The sequence below is a fragment of the Rhineura floridana genome, chromosome 12 (genome assembly GCF_030035675.1).
Source record: "Rhineura floridana isolate rRhiFlo1 chromosome 12, rRhiFlo1.hap2, whole genome shotgun sequence".
NCBI classification, from domain to species: Eukaryota; Metazoa; Chordata; class Lepidosauria; order Squamata; family Rhineuridae; genus Rhineura; species Rhineura floridana.
Window position 1 is genome coordinate 8160790 of NC_084491.1, and position 15833 is coordinate 8176622.

Consider the following 15833-nt stretch of genomic DNA (forward strand, 5'->3'; position numbering starts at 1 on the left):
ATGTTGCTGGGCTGCGGTCCCCATCATTTCTGACCACTGGCCAGGCTGGCTGGGGCTGATGGGAGTTGTAGTCCAGCAACATCTGGGGACCCAAAGGTTGGGAAGGGCTGCTCCAAGGCTTCAGCCATGCCTATTTTCAGGATGGTCATTGCACTTGCAGCCTTAATCTCTGTCCCTGTGGAAATCTGTTTCTAAAGCTAAGGCAGGCTTTTGTGACACCGACCTGGAAGTTGAGAACGATAACTGGTGAGCTCGTTTCCAAAGAGGTAGAAAAGCCCGTGGTGCTCTCTAGATGGTGCTGGCTGGAGCTCCCCTTAGGTCCCAGCCAGCATGGCCAATGGTTAGGAATTGTGGGAGCTGTAGTCCAGCAACTTCTGGAGGGCGCCATGTTTGCCACCCCTGATAGAGGCTTACAGCTAGGGGAGCAGGGAGGGGGACTCTGGGGCTGTTGTCAGTGTGACAGAGGCAAAGAACTGGAGAGAGTGCTTGACAAGGGTTTGTTTCAACTGCTCCTTTGCATTTTTTTTCTTTGTCTTTCATACATGCGTGCTCTGCGTGAGTGGGAGAGGGTTACAGATAGGGGGTGGGAAATTGGGTAACTGTTTTCATGTTTATGCTGTTAATTTTTGAAAGTGTGTGTGTGTATATATTATATATATATATATGGCAAAAAACTAAAATCAAGCACTAAAGCTGATTAAGCATTTATAAAGCCCACTGTTTTCAGTGGGCAAGTATGTGCTTAACTCTCCAGTTGGATATGTAGTGGATATGCACCTCCAGTCGAAAGACATGGGATTTTTTTTTTAAGTAGTTGATTTTTTTCCTGGGTTATGTCCAAGCAACTTCAATAGGTTTACAATTAAATATTCAGGACCATGTTCCTGGAAGGAGGTTAACTCCTTGACTTGCATTCTACATGATCTCAGCTCATTTTTTACTTTAAATCTCTGTAAGTGAAGACAGAAACTTATTAAGAGAAAGAGCTGAAAATGTAGGTATGGGTCGTGTAATTTGTTGGCGTGGGGCAGGTTCTCAAAGGCCCATACAGCCCTAATTGTTGGAAGAACTGGCCCTTGATGTCTGGGCCTGAATGAGGAGCCAAAGGAAGCTATAAGATGGGGATGGGTGTGTGGAAATCTTTCTAAGAATCATAGAATAGTAGAGTTGGAAGGGGCCTACAAGGCCATCGAGTCCAACCCCCTGCTCAGTGCAGGACTCCAACTTAAAGCATTCCCAACAGGTTGCTGTCCAGCTGCCTCTCGACTGCCTCCAATGTCGGAGAGCCCACCACCTCCCTAGGTCATTGGCTCCATTGTTGTACTGCTCTAACAGTCAGGACGTTTTTCCTGAAGTTTGGCTGAAATCTGGTTTCCTGTAAATTGAGCCCATTATTCCGTGTCCTGCACTCTGGGATGATCGAGAAGAGATCCCAGTCCTCCTGTGTGTGACAACCTTCCAAGTACTTGAGTGCTATCATATCTCCCCTCTGTCTTCTCCAGGCTAAACATGCCCAGTTCTTTCAGTCTCTCCTCACAGGACTTTGTTTCTAGTCCCCTGCTCATCCTTGTTGCCCTCCTCTGAACCTGTTCCAGTTTGTCTCCACCCTTCTTAAAGTGCGGTGTCCAGAACTGGACGCAGTACTCCAGATGAGGCCAAACCAGTGCTGAATAGAAGGGAACTAGTACTTCACGTGAAGAGAAAATTGGGAATGTATGTGTCATTCCAAATAGACATTTTTGCCCTGCATCCCATCCCATCCTCTGTGCTCTTCCAGTGCTACTTCCAGTGACAGCCCAAGTGGGCTAATGGTTAAGACCACCGTTGGCCAACCTGGTCCCTTCCCGCTGTTATAAACTACAACAGCTGGCTGGGGCTGATGGGAGTTGTAGTCTAAAACAATGGGAGGTCCCCGGGTTGGCAGTACAGACTGGTGGCTCTGTCAGTGGGGCAGTGAATCCAACTTCCTTGGACAGCTCCTGGAAAGTAAAACCCAGAGCAGATTCACTGCCCCACTGACATTGGAGCCACCAATTTGCAGTTTGGCAAAGGCCGGTTAAGAGCTTTGGACTAAGAATGTGGAGACCCAGGTTCAAGTTCTCACTCAGACATGAAGCTGACTAAGTGACCTTGGGACAGCCACACTCTCTCGACCTAACCTACCTCGCAGGGTGGTTGTGAAGGCAAATGAGGAGGAGGCACCCTGAGCTTTTTGGAGGAAGGGTGGGCATGCCAATGTACCAAATAAATTGGTACTGCTCTTTCTCTCTTGGAGCTGAAAACTGACATTAATGACTTCTTTGCCTCCGCAGGTCAGTTTTCACTGCCCATTGACAAGCGGCAGCTTTATGAGTTTGACATCCGGGTGCCGTTGCTTGTGCGAGGCCCAGGCATCAAGCCAAATCGGACTTATCTAGTAGGTGCATTTCCTTCTTTTTTCCCCTGCTGGAGGAGTCATAACTCAGTGGTTGAGCCCATGCTTTGCATGCAGAAAGTTCCAAGTTCAGGGCATCTCCAATTAAAAAAAACAGGGCTGGGAAAGATCTGTGCCTGAAATCTCAGAGAGCTGTTGCCAGATGTAAACACTAGACTATAAGGCAAAGTCATATATTCATAAACCAGAAGCTCAGGAGTTGAGCAGATGGTTTGCATGCAGAAGGTCCCAGGTTCATTTCCTGGTTTTTCCAGGTAGTGCTGGGAAAAGACACCTGTTTGAGGTCCTGGATAGGTGCTGTCAGTCCATATAAAAACAATACCGAGTTTGATGGGCCAGTGGTCTGAGTCTGTATAAGGCAGCTTCCTATGGTGAGAGGAAAGGTGTCTAAATTTTCAGCCATTGCTATTTTGCAAGACACAGCCTTAATCTGTCACTGTGTCAATTTTGTTTGCAAAAAAGGCAGGTGACAACAACCTGGAAGCTGAGAAGTTAGGGAGCTCATTTCCAAACAAGTAGTAGTCTTCATTCCTGACACACCATTTTTCTGCAGGCTGGAGTTTTTGATACTGCAGCCTTCAGTTTTGCTAATCTACTATATACATTATTTCAGAAAATGGTCTTCCATGCATTTGGAGACCCCTTAAGATATCATTTACCAAATGTTGCATAATAGTTCCTGAATAGGTTTTCATCTATGTTTGGATACAATTGGATGTCATTTTGAATCAAGGTGTCAGACTGAACCTTGCAAAACTGTACTATTGTTTTGGTTTCTTAGAATTCCTGAGCAACACTGGGCACGAGGCTGCTAGTAGTAAATAACTGCCTTGAATGGGGTGGTCTAGATTGTATCTGTAACTCTTTCCCACATTGTTGTCCCCTCAGGAGCCAATCCTCAATATTGATCTGGGGCCCACCTTCCTGGACATCGCAGGAGTCGATGTGTCTCAGACCCCCATGGATGGACAGTCCTTCATGCCCCTGTTGGTAATAATTTGTCCCAAACATATTAGAAGAATTGGGGAGGGGTGTGTGGAGGGGGGTTGTTGAATATAGAAACTGTTCTCAGGAATGCTATGGGATTCTTTCCACAGTAGGTTCTCTGCTAAAGCAGGAGTTGCCATGGAGCCCATGAAGGCTTTCAGTGGCGCCACAAGTAAGTGGCCCAGAACCTGAGCTTTCATTAAAAAAAGTAGGTCTCCAGCCCTCCTAGAAAGAAAGTTACAGAGCAAAATATGCAGTTACTCTTCTAAGCAGTTTATGTGAAATGAGCCAACCAGGCTTCTCCTGCCTGTCAGTGTTATTAGCCAATGAGTGAAGTCAGAGCTGTGATTGATAAGTGAGTTGTTTGGATACCAGGCAGTAGGAATCCCTGGGGTCCTAAAGATCTTCTGTTTTGCCCTCCCTTTTGGTGCTTCCTTCTGTCTGTTTCCTGCTTCTGTCTTTTTTTTTTCCTAGTCCTTGGAATCCCTATAGGTTACCCTTCCTTTTCCACTAGTAACTTTCCTGTGCTGGTTTCACCTGAGATCAGGTATGGCCTAGAAATTATTTTCTGCAAATAGTACTACACAATAAGTACGGGGTGAATGTTAAAGAATCCCCCTCCCCACCACAAGGAAAATGTGAAAACTTTGTGAAGAGGCTTCGGCATGTCTCCTGCTTTGCAGAAGCTAAAGACCAGAGACTCATTAACAATTCACTGTATAGTTAATGGTATACATCTTTACTCAGAAGCAAGTCCCTTTGTGGGGCTTACTTCCAGGTAAGTGGATACAGGATGGCAGCCTAGGCTTTGGTTTAGGGTTGGCATTGGGGGAAAACAGGGTTTTTGTGCCTTTAACAGCTGTATGGCAGGCAGAAATTCAACAGGTTGAGGCTTTACTAGTATGGAGATACTATTATGGGAAAGCTTCACCATGACTGCTCTCTAATTTTGTCTTATGCCACCACCGCCTCCAGCAGCCATTTTATCACTGGTGCCCCTAGTACTCTTTGTGCCTTCTGGTCCAAAAAGGTTGACAACTCCTGTGCTAAAGGATCCTTTCACTCAGAGCTCCTGTCATGCAAATCTAGAAGAAACCTTTGTTATGTACAGGAACTCTGGAGAAAAATGACTGCACATGTTGGTGGAACATCCGCCTCAATGCATTCCTGGAAGCAAAAGACCCTGAAGCCCTCTTTCAGCAATGCCTCAATCACAGTCTGAGTCTGTGTTGGAATTGCTTTTTAATATGTTTTTAATTTTTTTTTAACAATACGTTTTTAACCTTTCTTTAAAGATGTCTTGAAAGCTTTTTTAAAAATGCTTTTAAATATGTTTTGTTTTAATGTACTTTAAACTCTGTTTTTATGAAGTTTTAAAGTGTTTTTAGTGCTTTTGTTTGCAGCCCTGGGCTCCTGCTGGGAGGAAGGGCGGGATGTAAATCAAATTATTAATAAATAAATAGTTTGCATTTAAGGGTCTTCTCGAGTGCAAGGAACAGTAGGGCGCTACTGCTGGCCCTATTGTCACTGTTGCGTGACTTCCCCGGCCTCACCCATGACACCTGCAGGTTGAGCGTGGGTATCTACATAGGTCAACCTTTGCCAACCTGTGTCCTTCCCAGATATTTTGGATTGCAACCCCCATCAGCCCAAGGTGGCTGGGCTAGCATACATGAAGGCTACACATCTGTGTACAAGGGGCCTAGATTTTGTAATAGACCAAAATCAGAGGCGTTTGTTTGAAGGGGTTTACTGGGCTCTGAGGGGGGAAGTGCCTTTTGTACATATGAGCAATGAAGGGAGTGCAATTAATAGGATGTGGCAGAAAGAGTGCTGTACAAATTGCTGCTTGCGCAATACTTCGGAGATGGGACTAGATTAGGGTTAGGATCCATTGGCCAGTGCCAGCTGAAAAGCATTCCATTGATCCAACAGGCTGGCATTGATTAGAGCTTGTTCTGCATCCACTAGCCACTGCTTTTACTGGCCTGTGGTTTTTTGCTTGGAAAAAATATTGATATTAATAATTATTTTTAAAGGCAAAATTGATATTTTGTAGGAAAAATTGATATTACCTTTTAAAATATCAATATTTTGAAGGAAATATTGACAAATTATCATTCTTAATGTTTTAGAGGTGGATATTTTTTAAAAAAAGTCAACTTTTAAAAATAACCACGGAAATTCATTACATTAAAATCCATCCTTAGTGATTGAAGATATGCAAATTAATGAAAAATTTGATACCAAATCCGAATTGGGTGGAATTCCAGCACATCCCTAGTCTAATTAATGCTAGTAGGGCCCTGAGGTGGTGGACCGCTGGCTGCAGCCTGCTGAGCCAGCCCATGCCTTACTCAGTCCTTCCTGCCATGGAACTTCTGTGCATTGCAAAGGATTCTGGATACTGTTCTACGGTGCACACTTGGTTCTCATAGATTTTAGCTAGACCATTCAGGCCTCCTGCATGAATTGAGTGCACGCTCTAGACCTGTGATGGGGAACCTGTGGCCTTCCAGATGTTGCTGGACACCAACGTCCACCATCCTGCCTGTAGGTCGTGCTGACTGGTGCTGATGGGAGTTGGTGTCCAGCAACACCCGGAGAGCTGCAAATTCCCCATCCCTGCTCTAGAACATACCTTAACTTTCGCTGTATTTTCGCTGTATTTTTGACATGCAACAGTAGTGAGAGCGAGCTGCCTTTTCAGGGAAACATGTCTGTTGTTACTGATTTCAAGGAACCCCAATAGAGGCATAGGAAGCTTCTGTATATCAAGTCAGACTATTGGTCCATTTAGCGCAATATTATCTACATGGATTGGCAGCAGCTCTGCAGGCAGGATTTCAAGCAAGGGGATGTCCCCAGCCCCATCTGGAGATGCTGGGATTGAACCTGGGGTCTTCTGTGTACAAAGCAGATGCTCTACCACTGAGGTGTGGCCTTTCTGAGGTTCCCCAGGATTTCCTGGAACACCCTTCAGAAACCATTGCTGCAGCTTCAATTCTCAAACAAGTAGTTGTATGGAGCAGTGCTCCCTCTTTTACTGGATTGGGCCAGAAAATGAGGAGACCCTGTTGGACAGGGGTTTTGTTGTTGTTGGTAAGTGCCTTCAAGTCGCTTGTGACTTATGTCGACCCTATGAATCATTGACCTCCAATAGCATCTGTCGTCATGAACCACCCTGTTCAGATCTTGTGAGTTCAGGTCTGTGGCTTCCTTTATGGAATCAATCCATCTCTTGTTTGGCCTTCCTCTTTTTCTACTCGCTTCTGCTTTTCCCAGCATTATGGTCTTTTCTAGTGAATCATGTCTTCTCATGATGTGTCCAAAGTATGATAACCTCAGTTTCATCATTTTAGCATCTAGTGACAGTTCTGGTTTAATTTGTTCCAACACCCAGTTATTTGTCTTTTTCACTTTTGGCTCCACGGGCCGGATCCTTATCAGGGAGGCCAAATTTGGCAGGCAGGATCTGCCTTGGAGGCTCCCACCCATCAGCTGACATTAGTAGTGATGTCAGCTGGTGGTTAGTTGGGTGTGGCTTGGGGAAAATGGTCTCATGGGCCAAATTGGATCCCTTGGAGGAGTCATGATTGGCCCAGAGGCTGGAGGTTCCCAACCCTACTGTTGGGGATACAGTCTCAGTTTCTATTTTTATTTAAACTGCTTTGTTTTTTGTAAACTGCTTTGAGGTTTTATCACAATTAAGTGGCATATAAATCTTGTTAAATCATGTTTTTTTAAAAATAACAATATGTACACCCTTAATCTCTAAGCAGTTTACATAAAATATAACCTATACATTAAAATTATCAAGAAGTTAGAAGTTAAAAACAAGTAGACTTGAAAAATTTCAAGGTATAAACAAAATCAGCAGTTAAAATACATATTATTAAAAATTATGTATTGAAATATGTCAGCTTTACATATCAGGTGGGCATGCCTAAACAAAAAAAGGTTTTTGCAGGTGCCAAAAACAGTGCAGCAAAAGTGCCTGCCTAATGTCAATTGGCAGGGAGTTCCAAAGTGCAGGTGCTGCCATACTATGTTTCTACTATAGATTAGGGCAGTGTTTAGGGGCCATGGTGGAGAAGTAGGGTTTTATCACAGCCAGGGGTGCTTTTTGAAATGTGTTTCCTTTTGCCCCAGGTGAACAAGACAAACAATAGAAGCTGGCGGTCAGATTTCCTGGTGCAGTACACTGGTGAAGGCCGTACTGGTGGAGACCCCCACTGTCCTGCCTTGGGGCCAGGGGTATCGGTAAGTGCTTGCCGCAGGGGAATTTCTGAAGCCCTTAGGCACAGAGCTTGCCAAACTACTTTGCACATCATGCTGCAAGAGAAGCTGGATTCTGTGGACGGTGTTATAAATTAAGCAAAAGAGCATACATCTGCTGCTTTGGGGGGGAGTGGGCTGTCACCTGATTAATCTTGATTGATTTGAACATGGAGTTCCCACTGTGGTCCCACAGTGTATGAGAGCCAGGGCAGTGAAATGGTTAGAGCGGGGGTGGGGGAATGCACCCTTAATTCTCCTATCTCCTGCCACCAGATCCTTAATTGCCTCTCCCACTCTTGATCAACAGTTACAGTGAGCCCCTTTGAAGTCCCTTTGCAGGCATGGTTTGAATCTAAACCATGCCTGCAAATGGACTCCGAAGGGGCTGCTGCCAAGGAAAGCACACCTTGGATGTGGGTCCTGCTGCCACTCCTTTGTAATGCCATTGTGTTCTGTTTTCTTTTCCCTTTTCCCCCGCTACCCCTTCCTCTTGCACTTGTTTGTCTACTATGGACTGCACCCCCAAACTATGTAATTTAATGTTATGCCTGTTCTTTGTTAATATCTTCTATTACTCAGTAAATGTATTTTTTTTAAAAAAATGAAAGCTCTCCTTCGAAGAGGCATGCTGACAGTGCCAATCAGCTGATTGTCACTGTCAACGATCCCTCTCCTTTGCAAAGGAACAGTCGGGAGCTCGCTTTAAGCTTTTCATTGTCCTTCTGTAGCCAAGCCCTTGCCAGATTTCAGGTGTGGGACAAGCGGCCATGGTTTTGGGAAAACTGCATTGTATGCCAAATTGGGACCTATGGTGGGCCAAATTATGCCCATGGACTGGAGGTTCCCCACCCCTGGCTTGGATTATTGGGCAAGGACCTGGGAGACCTCAGTTCAAATCCCCACTCTCCTATAACATTCACTGGATGATCTTGAACTAATCCCTCTCTCTCTCACCCACCTACCTCACAGAGTAGTTGTGAGGATAAAATGGAGGTGAGGGAGAGAACCGTGGAAGGAGTGGGATTAAAATGTAACAAATCATAAACGCTGTCTAGCTTTACCTCTGAAGAGAGGGGGGTGCCTTGTGCAGCAGAGGAACAGTGTGCTGCTTTTCCACTTCTCCAGACTTGGTGCAAACATTCCCGGCACTCTACCCAAGAGAGTTTTGCTCTGGAACTTGGGCTGGGCTTGAAATTTGCCTATGCAAAGAGGATGTGCTCCCAGCCCTTTCCCATCATTTTTATTTTCACAAAGGCCCATTCAGCCCCAAGCCAACCTCCCACAGCATTGAGGGAAACAAGATTCTTCTTCTCTGTCATGCCATTATTTTGCAAGCCACACTCGCTGATCCAAATTTTCTCCCATTTCAGGTTCCATTCTCACAACTGCTCAGTATGGATTATAATGATCCCTTGTGCCCATTACAGAGGGGTTGCATCCTGCTAAGTTCCACTCAGAGCAGACCCATTGAAATTAATTGACCTGAGTGAGTCATGTCTATTAACTTCAGTGGGTCTACTCTGAATACAATTAATGTTGGATGCAATGTATGGAAGGGGGGGAATGCACCTTCTTTTCCTACTTCTTACTCCAGAACCACTTTCAATGAATTGAAAGGAGCCTGCAGCATGGAGTGTTCCTGTTCAGGGGTTCAGCCTGCCAGTCGTGCCCTCTTCAGGAAACTCCAATCTACACACACACACCAGCTTGCTCAGTCTCCTTCTGGGATGTCTTGAGTGGGAGGCTGCTGCCTTTGGGGGTTTCCCCCCACATCTAAATATTGGGGAAGGTGGGAGAGTACCTGCTTTGCATGCAGAAAGTCCCAGTTCAGTCTCCTGCATCTCTAAGCAAGGCTGGAAAAAAGCCCTGCTTAAAACCTTGGACAGCCGCTGCCAACGTTGGGCTGGATGGACTGATCTGGCTCGGTATAAAGCAGCTTCCTGTGTTCCTTTATATTTTGTGTATTTCTTGGGGTTCTCCCAAGCAGGCTGATCCCTCCCTCTTGTTTCTCAGTTGGCCCCATTTTGATTACAATCCTGTCATCACTCGCCAGCTGAGTTTGGTTTTGGAGGGAATGATGTCAGGTCTTGGGTAGGTGTTAGGTTTATATAGCCTCTCTCTCTCTCCCTCTCTCTCTCCCTTCCTCCCCATGTCTTGCAGCAATGCTTCCCTGACTGTGTGTGTGAGGATGCCTTCAACAACACCTATGCCTGTGTGCGCACATTAAGCCCCATCAGCTTGCAGTACTGTGAGTTTGCTGATGCCCAGGTGAGCACGGCCTTCCCCACCCTTCCAAACAGAGGCACTTAATGAGTTCCAAACTCTGGCCCAGTTGATGATGAGCTGGGAACAGCAAGGACAGTGCCACCAGAGCCGTCATTTCCGGAACTTCCCACACTTTGGGAAACCTTTCCATGCTAACTCTGTTCAGCGAAGAACCCTTGTCCATAGAAGAGGATTCTGGTGCATATTCTAGGGTGCACATGTAATTCACAGGGGCAGTGACCAGAACCAGCTGGCCCTTTTTGTTGACTTCGGTCAGCTGAGAGAGAAGGTAGCCTTACATTTAAAATGTTTGACTTTTATTTTGATTTGTTACCCACCCTTCAACGCGAGGTCCCAGGGTGGGATGGATACATTCAATAAATCTTCTGAAATAAAATGAAAACATCACTTAGAAGCATAATTAAAACACAAAGATTACTACAGTGCGCAAGCGGCAAGGGGAGAGAAATCTGATCTAAAATATCTCACCTGCTCCCAAAATCGGGGGAGAAGAGGTGTGTCTTGACTCACTTATGTAAAGAGTACAATGACGGTGCCGGGCATACTCCTGGGGAGTGGGCGTTCCATAACCAGGATGCCACCACAGATAAGGCCCTCCCATGTGTGGCAGCCCATGGAGCTTCAAAGGGTGGCAGCCTCCGCTGCTGAGCTTAACATTTGGGTAGGTCTGTATTGCACATTGTTTTGAAAATCTGTTCTATTCTATTTGATTTGTGCTTTGTTCATTGCGTTGAGATTCTTCTGAATATAAAGTTATTAAGAAATTTCAGTAAATAGATTGGAGAAGATGCTGCTTCAGATATTTGGGGCCTAAGTCGTTGCAGGTTTTGTACATCAGCATAAGCAGCTTGAATTGGGCTGGGAAGCAAATTGGCAATCTCTGCAGGTCTTTTAGGACATGGATAATAAGTGTCCTGCCAGTCCTTGCCACCCTGGCTGCTGAGTTATGCACTCGTTGGAGCTTCTGAACTGCCTACAAGGGCAGCCCTACATAGAGCACATTACAGTAGCCCATTCTGGAGGTTACCAGTGAAAGGATCACTATGACCAAACTATCTCTGTCCGGAGGAGTGCTGTGAAGGTGTGCTCAGCCTGACATGTGGCTGTTGCACGACAGTGCACCAAAACATTGGTATATGCTACAGTCACGGGCTGATGCTTCATCCCAGCAACTTCCTCTTGGGAGAGAATGAAGCAGCCAGTTGCCTGCGAGGGAGGAATCTTCCCCACTTCCCTCTCAAGCGCATGCTTGGCTACTGTGTGCTTTCTTCCATCCCTGTTCATTTCACTGGGGAACCCTTGAGGGGCTTCTCACGACCCCCAGAGGCCTTCGGAGCCTATCGCAAAAGCCACTGTTGTGAAGCTGATGTAAAACAAGCCCTAGGAGGGCTGGGTCACATCAGCATGAAACTGGGGTGGGTGGGTCTTGCTTGGTTCCTTGGTGGACGTGGCGGGAGAGGAAGGGCGAGCAAGTTGCCCTTTCCAGTTCTGGGTGCTGAAGTGCCCCTTGCGTCTCACCTGCAGGAATGGGGAACTCTGAAATTGCATTTCCCGCTGATGGAGATTATCACTGTCTGTAAGAGCCTTAGCTCAGGGCTCTGGATCTGGGTTGGTTTCCTCCCCAAATTTTGATGAACATCAGCCTCCCCCAAACCCTGGTGTCCTCCAGAGGTTTTGGACTACAACTCCCATCAGCCCCTGCCAGTGTTGGATGGGGCTGATGGGAGTTGTAATCCAAAACCCCTAGAGGGCACCAGCGTGGGGATGGCTGGCCAAGACCATCCTCAAACCTCACACCTGCACATTTATTTATTTACTCATTTATTGCACTTGTATACTGCCCCATAGCCAAAGCTGGCTGGGCGGTTTACAGCAATCAAACATGAAGGTGTTGCGGATTTTGTATTGTGTTATTTAGATAATGGTGATTCCTCTCCCTCCCCTTGGGAGGACTGTCCCCCCCCAACCCCTTGTCTCTTGCAGAGTTTTGTCGAAGTCTATAATCTAACTTCAGACCCACACCAGCTCCTCAACGTGGCCAAGACCGTGGATCCTTCGCTGCTGGAGCAGATGAACCAAAGGCTGATCAAGTTCCAGGCTTGCTCTGGCGCCAGCTGCCGCTCCTAAGCGGACCCTGAGGTTGCTGCTCCTGTGTGCCTGTGCCAAGGAACCCAACAGGGCCATTTTGGGTCTCTCTCTCGCTTGATTTTAGCAGCTTCCCCTCTTTTCTCTACTTGTCAACCAGTGTTGAGCTGATTTTCCCCAGTTCCGGATCCCATGGCTTTAAGCCTCTGGCCAGCTTTGCTGGAGGGGTGATGGTGGACAGAAGAGTGGGAGGACGGGGAGCCAAAGGTCTGTGACCGACTTCCCATTAAAATGCTCTGATATCCAGTTCCAGTGCTGCCTCTTTTGCTGCTCACCTACACCTGTTGTTTGCCATCAGGGTTGGCAACAAACAGGTCAGATTTCACCACTCGGGGGGTCAGGTCTGGCCTAGTGGCCGTCAGTTGCTGACTAAGTGGTCATCCCTGGACAGCTCATGGATTTCTTTCCTTTCCAGTCCCCTGTCTTGGGGAGTGGTTGGGTAGGATACTCTCCCTCCCCCCCCAATTAATCACTAATCAGTATTGTGTCATATTCCCAGCATCTCCTCTCCTCTCTAGAGAGCTGGAGGTGTCCATCCATGATGATTGTGTGTGTCTTTAACTCCTCTCCACTTAGAAAAGTTTTGGTTCAGATCCTTTCCCCCAGCAGCTCTGGCAGCTGCTGTGTTGTCCCATCTGGGCCTGTCCACCTTAAGTGCTGTGAAAAAAAATGGAATGGAATAAAGGACTTGTTTGTTAGAAAAGGTGCTCTCATCTTTGCATGGGGGTTGTCATGGTTTCCTCTCTTCACTCAGAGAGACGGAAGCCAGGCCTTGAGAGCCACACAAAGTCTCCTCTCTTTACCGCCATGAAATGTCGCTTCTCTCCAGTGTGGAAATTCAGAAGATATGCAGTCTCGGGAACAAGTCCTGCCTGACCCTTGGAGAAGAGAATAAGATACACAGAGAATAAGACCCTGAAGCATTTGGATCTGGTCCAGAGCCCCTTTTTCTTACTTGAGGGAAGGTACCAATGCCATTGTGGCAGCAGCAGCTCTTGCTTCAATCCCTAATCTCATCTCAGGCCTGTTTACATGTTTAGTAACCAACACTACCTGATGCTAAAGATAAGGAGGTGAAACCTCTAGCTTGAGAGGCTGGGAAGCAAAGGGTAAAGAATGAATGTGGGTATACATAGGTGAGCAACTACCAGCAGAGCTATTAGCCAGAAATGCCAGTGAGTGACAGTGCAGAATTTGGGGTAGCTGGGACATGCTCTCCAAGGGTTGGGGTAAACAAAACTCTGGTCCTTGTGCAAGGACTTTCTCATCTCCAGGGTATACTGTCATGCACAATCCTTGCATTTGGTAGTTCAGATAATGTTAATAGTTACTTCTTCCGACTAACAGAAGTTCTTGTGTTTTTTTCCCCCATTGGCAGCCTCTGACAATTTCAAGCACTGAGGCTGTAACAGACCATATGTATTTGCAAACCACTTCTTGAGGTATTGGGGTGTAAATGGAAGGCTTTACCCTTGGGGTGGGGTAAGCCAGCTGGGCGTACCTACCAAAGCAGATTTAGAGAACCAGATGTGGTCTCAGGGAACTCCCCGTCTAGCCCGCGGCATCCGTTCCTTGTCCCATTCCTCCACAAGCATGTTTTCAGCTTGAAAAAAGTCTCCTGTTGGAGCTAATAGAAAACTTTTCAAATCATATTGCAGTGATGGCATTTTTGGGGGTTGGGGAGAGGGTCCTTACCTCCATATTAATGCTCTACCTGAAAATGGTTGACAAATTGGCTCCCTCCTTTGTTTGCCTATCCAATTCATAGTGAGGATTGAAATAACATTGCAAAGCTGAAAGCATGAAAAGGTATTACGGTTATTTATTTAGGGTGACTGGGAATCTGTTTTCAGCCCAAGGGCCGTAGTCTTGACTGCAAATGCCATATAGCAGCAAAGGTGTAGGCAGGGATTGCCCTGTGACAGTTCCACCCCACCCTCTATAGGGGCGAGGAGCCTTTTTCTGCCCGAGGGCCACATTCCCTTCTGAGCAACCTTCCAGGGAGCTGCCGGCTGGTGGTGGGCAGGCCCAAAGGCAAGACCGAGTGGAGCATCTAATGTGAACTTTATTGTTTGTACAGTGGGCTAGTTTCTCCACACGCTAGATCACCCCTCTCTGTCCATCCAGGCAAGCAAGGATGCATTCCAGTCAGGCAGAAACGCTCAAGGAGGGTACAGAACAAGTCTGGTGCAGGCTGTGACCCAGGTTCAGTCCCAAGGGCCCAGTGGAGAGGGCTGGAGGGCTGCATGTGGCTCCCGGGCCTGGGGTTCCCATCCCTAATTTCTAGCTTGCTGTCGTGTACAGAGAACAACCTAAAAAGATCCTGCTGCAAAGAATTCAAGTCTACAGTTTGGCCGGAGAAGAGTCAAGCAAGGGAGGGGCAAGTGCAGTGGTACTGTTTGAAAGATAAAAGCTACAGTAACAAAATCAAATCAACAAAAAATGAAAAGCCAAATTAACCCTTTGTTAAGCCACTTTCATCATCAGCTTAAACTAGTGGTAGCCAACGTGCCCCCCAGATGCTTTGGACTCCCAGCTCCCATCAGCCCTAGCTAAGATGGCCAATATGCAGAGATGATGGGAGTTGGAATCCCCAACATCTGGGAGGCACCACATTGGCTATCCCTGGCTTAGCCCCTTCCCTCAGAAGACCAGATCCAATAAGAAATGTTTATATTGCATCTCTGGAAGATACTGAAATTTAGAATTCAATGAATCTTAGAGATTTCCCTATGTGGAATTAATTCAAAGATTCTATCGTTAGGAGGACATTTTGAAGATTATTTGTTAGGGTATGTAATGAAGGCAGTGGTGGCTGGTGGCTCCATGTAAGTGGGGCAATGGAATCCACTCCAGGTTTCAGACTGAACTTGAAAGGAACTGTCTTACGGTGGGAATGATTAAGCCCCTCCCCCAAATGTGTGTCTTAGCAAAATACCTGACATCGAACTTGGGCCCAAAGTATAAAATGGGCAGCTGAAATATTTGGTAGTCTTTTGCTGCATTAACAGGAGCAAAGCTTCCAGCTAATGAAGAAATGGCTCCACTCTAGTCTGCGCTGGTCATGTTGTACTTGGAGTACTACATCCAGTTCTGGGCACCAAATTTTAAGATGGATGATGACTAATGAGCATGGCCAAAGTACAGTGACTGGGATGGTGCAAGAACCAAGTCCTATGAGGAATGGTTGAAAATGCTGGGATTGCTCAGCTTGAAGATGACAAGATTGGGAGAGAGGGGGAAAATGGCACATGGTAGTGATCTTCAAATATCCGAAAGGCCAGATGTAAAAGATGGGGCAGACTTTTCAGTTGCTCTGGAGTGGAGAATGAGAACCAACGGATGGAAATTGCAAGGAAGTAGGTTTTGGCTAAACATTATGAGAAACTTCCTAATACTAGGAGCTGTTCAACAATGAAATGGATTGCTTTGGGAGGCGGTGAGCTCTCCTTCACTGGAGGCATTTAAGCAGAGGCTGGACAGACATCTGTCAGAGGTCAGACTAGATGATCACTTATGTACCTTTTATGGTTCCAATTGTTAAGCCTGCAGGGCTATGTGTTTCAAAAGAAAAGAACTTCCCAGTGCTTTTTTTTAATTGAGTGATGCTACTGAGTGCCTTACAGTGCAGAAAAATCATTTTAAAGCCCCTATATTGTAGAAAGAGTCTGAGGCTGGGAACCATCATCTCACCTATGAC

General features: G+C 46.4%; 1 protein-coding gene across 2 annotated transcripts in view; it reads left to right on the plus strand.

The window, feature by feature from the left end:
- The window catches only part of LOC133368433 (N-acetylglucosamine-6-sulfatase-like), a 40182-nt gene extending 27346 nt beyond the window's left edge, over positions 1–12836 (plus strand). The window contains exons 9-13 of one of the 2 annotated variants that reach the window (XM_061592673.1): positions 2313–2416; positions 3323–3424; positions 7574–7684; positions 9863–9970; positions 11972–12836. In XM_061592673.1, coding sequence (XP_061448657.1) covers positions 2313–2416; positions 3323–3424; positions 7574–7684; positions 9863–9970; positions 11972–12115 — 569 coding nt within the window. In that variant the 3' untranslated portion in view covers positions 12116–12836. The remainder of the gene's footprint in view (positions 1–2312; positions 2417–3322; positions 3425–7573; positions 7685–9862; positions 9971–11971) is intronic. The other variant, XM_061592674.1, reaches the window with a different exon arrangement.
- Positions 12837–15833: the final 2997 nt, after the last annotated feature.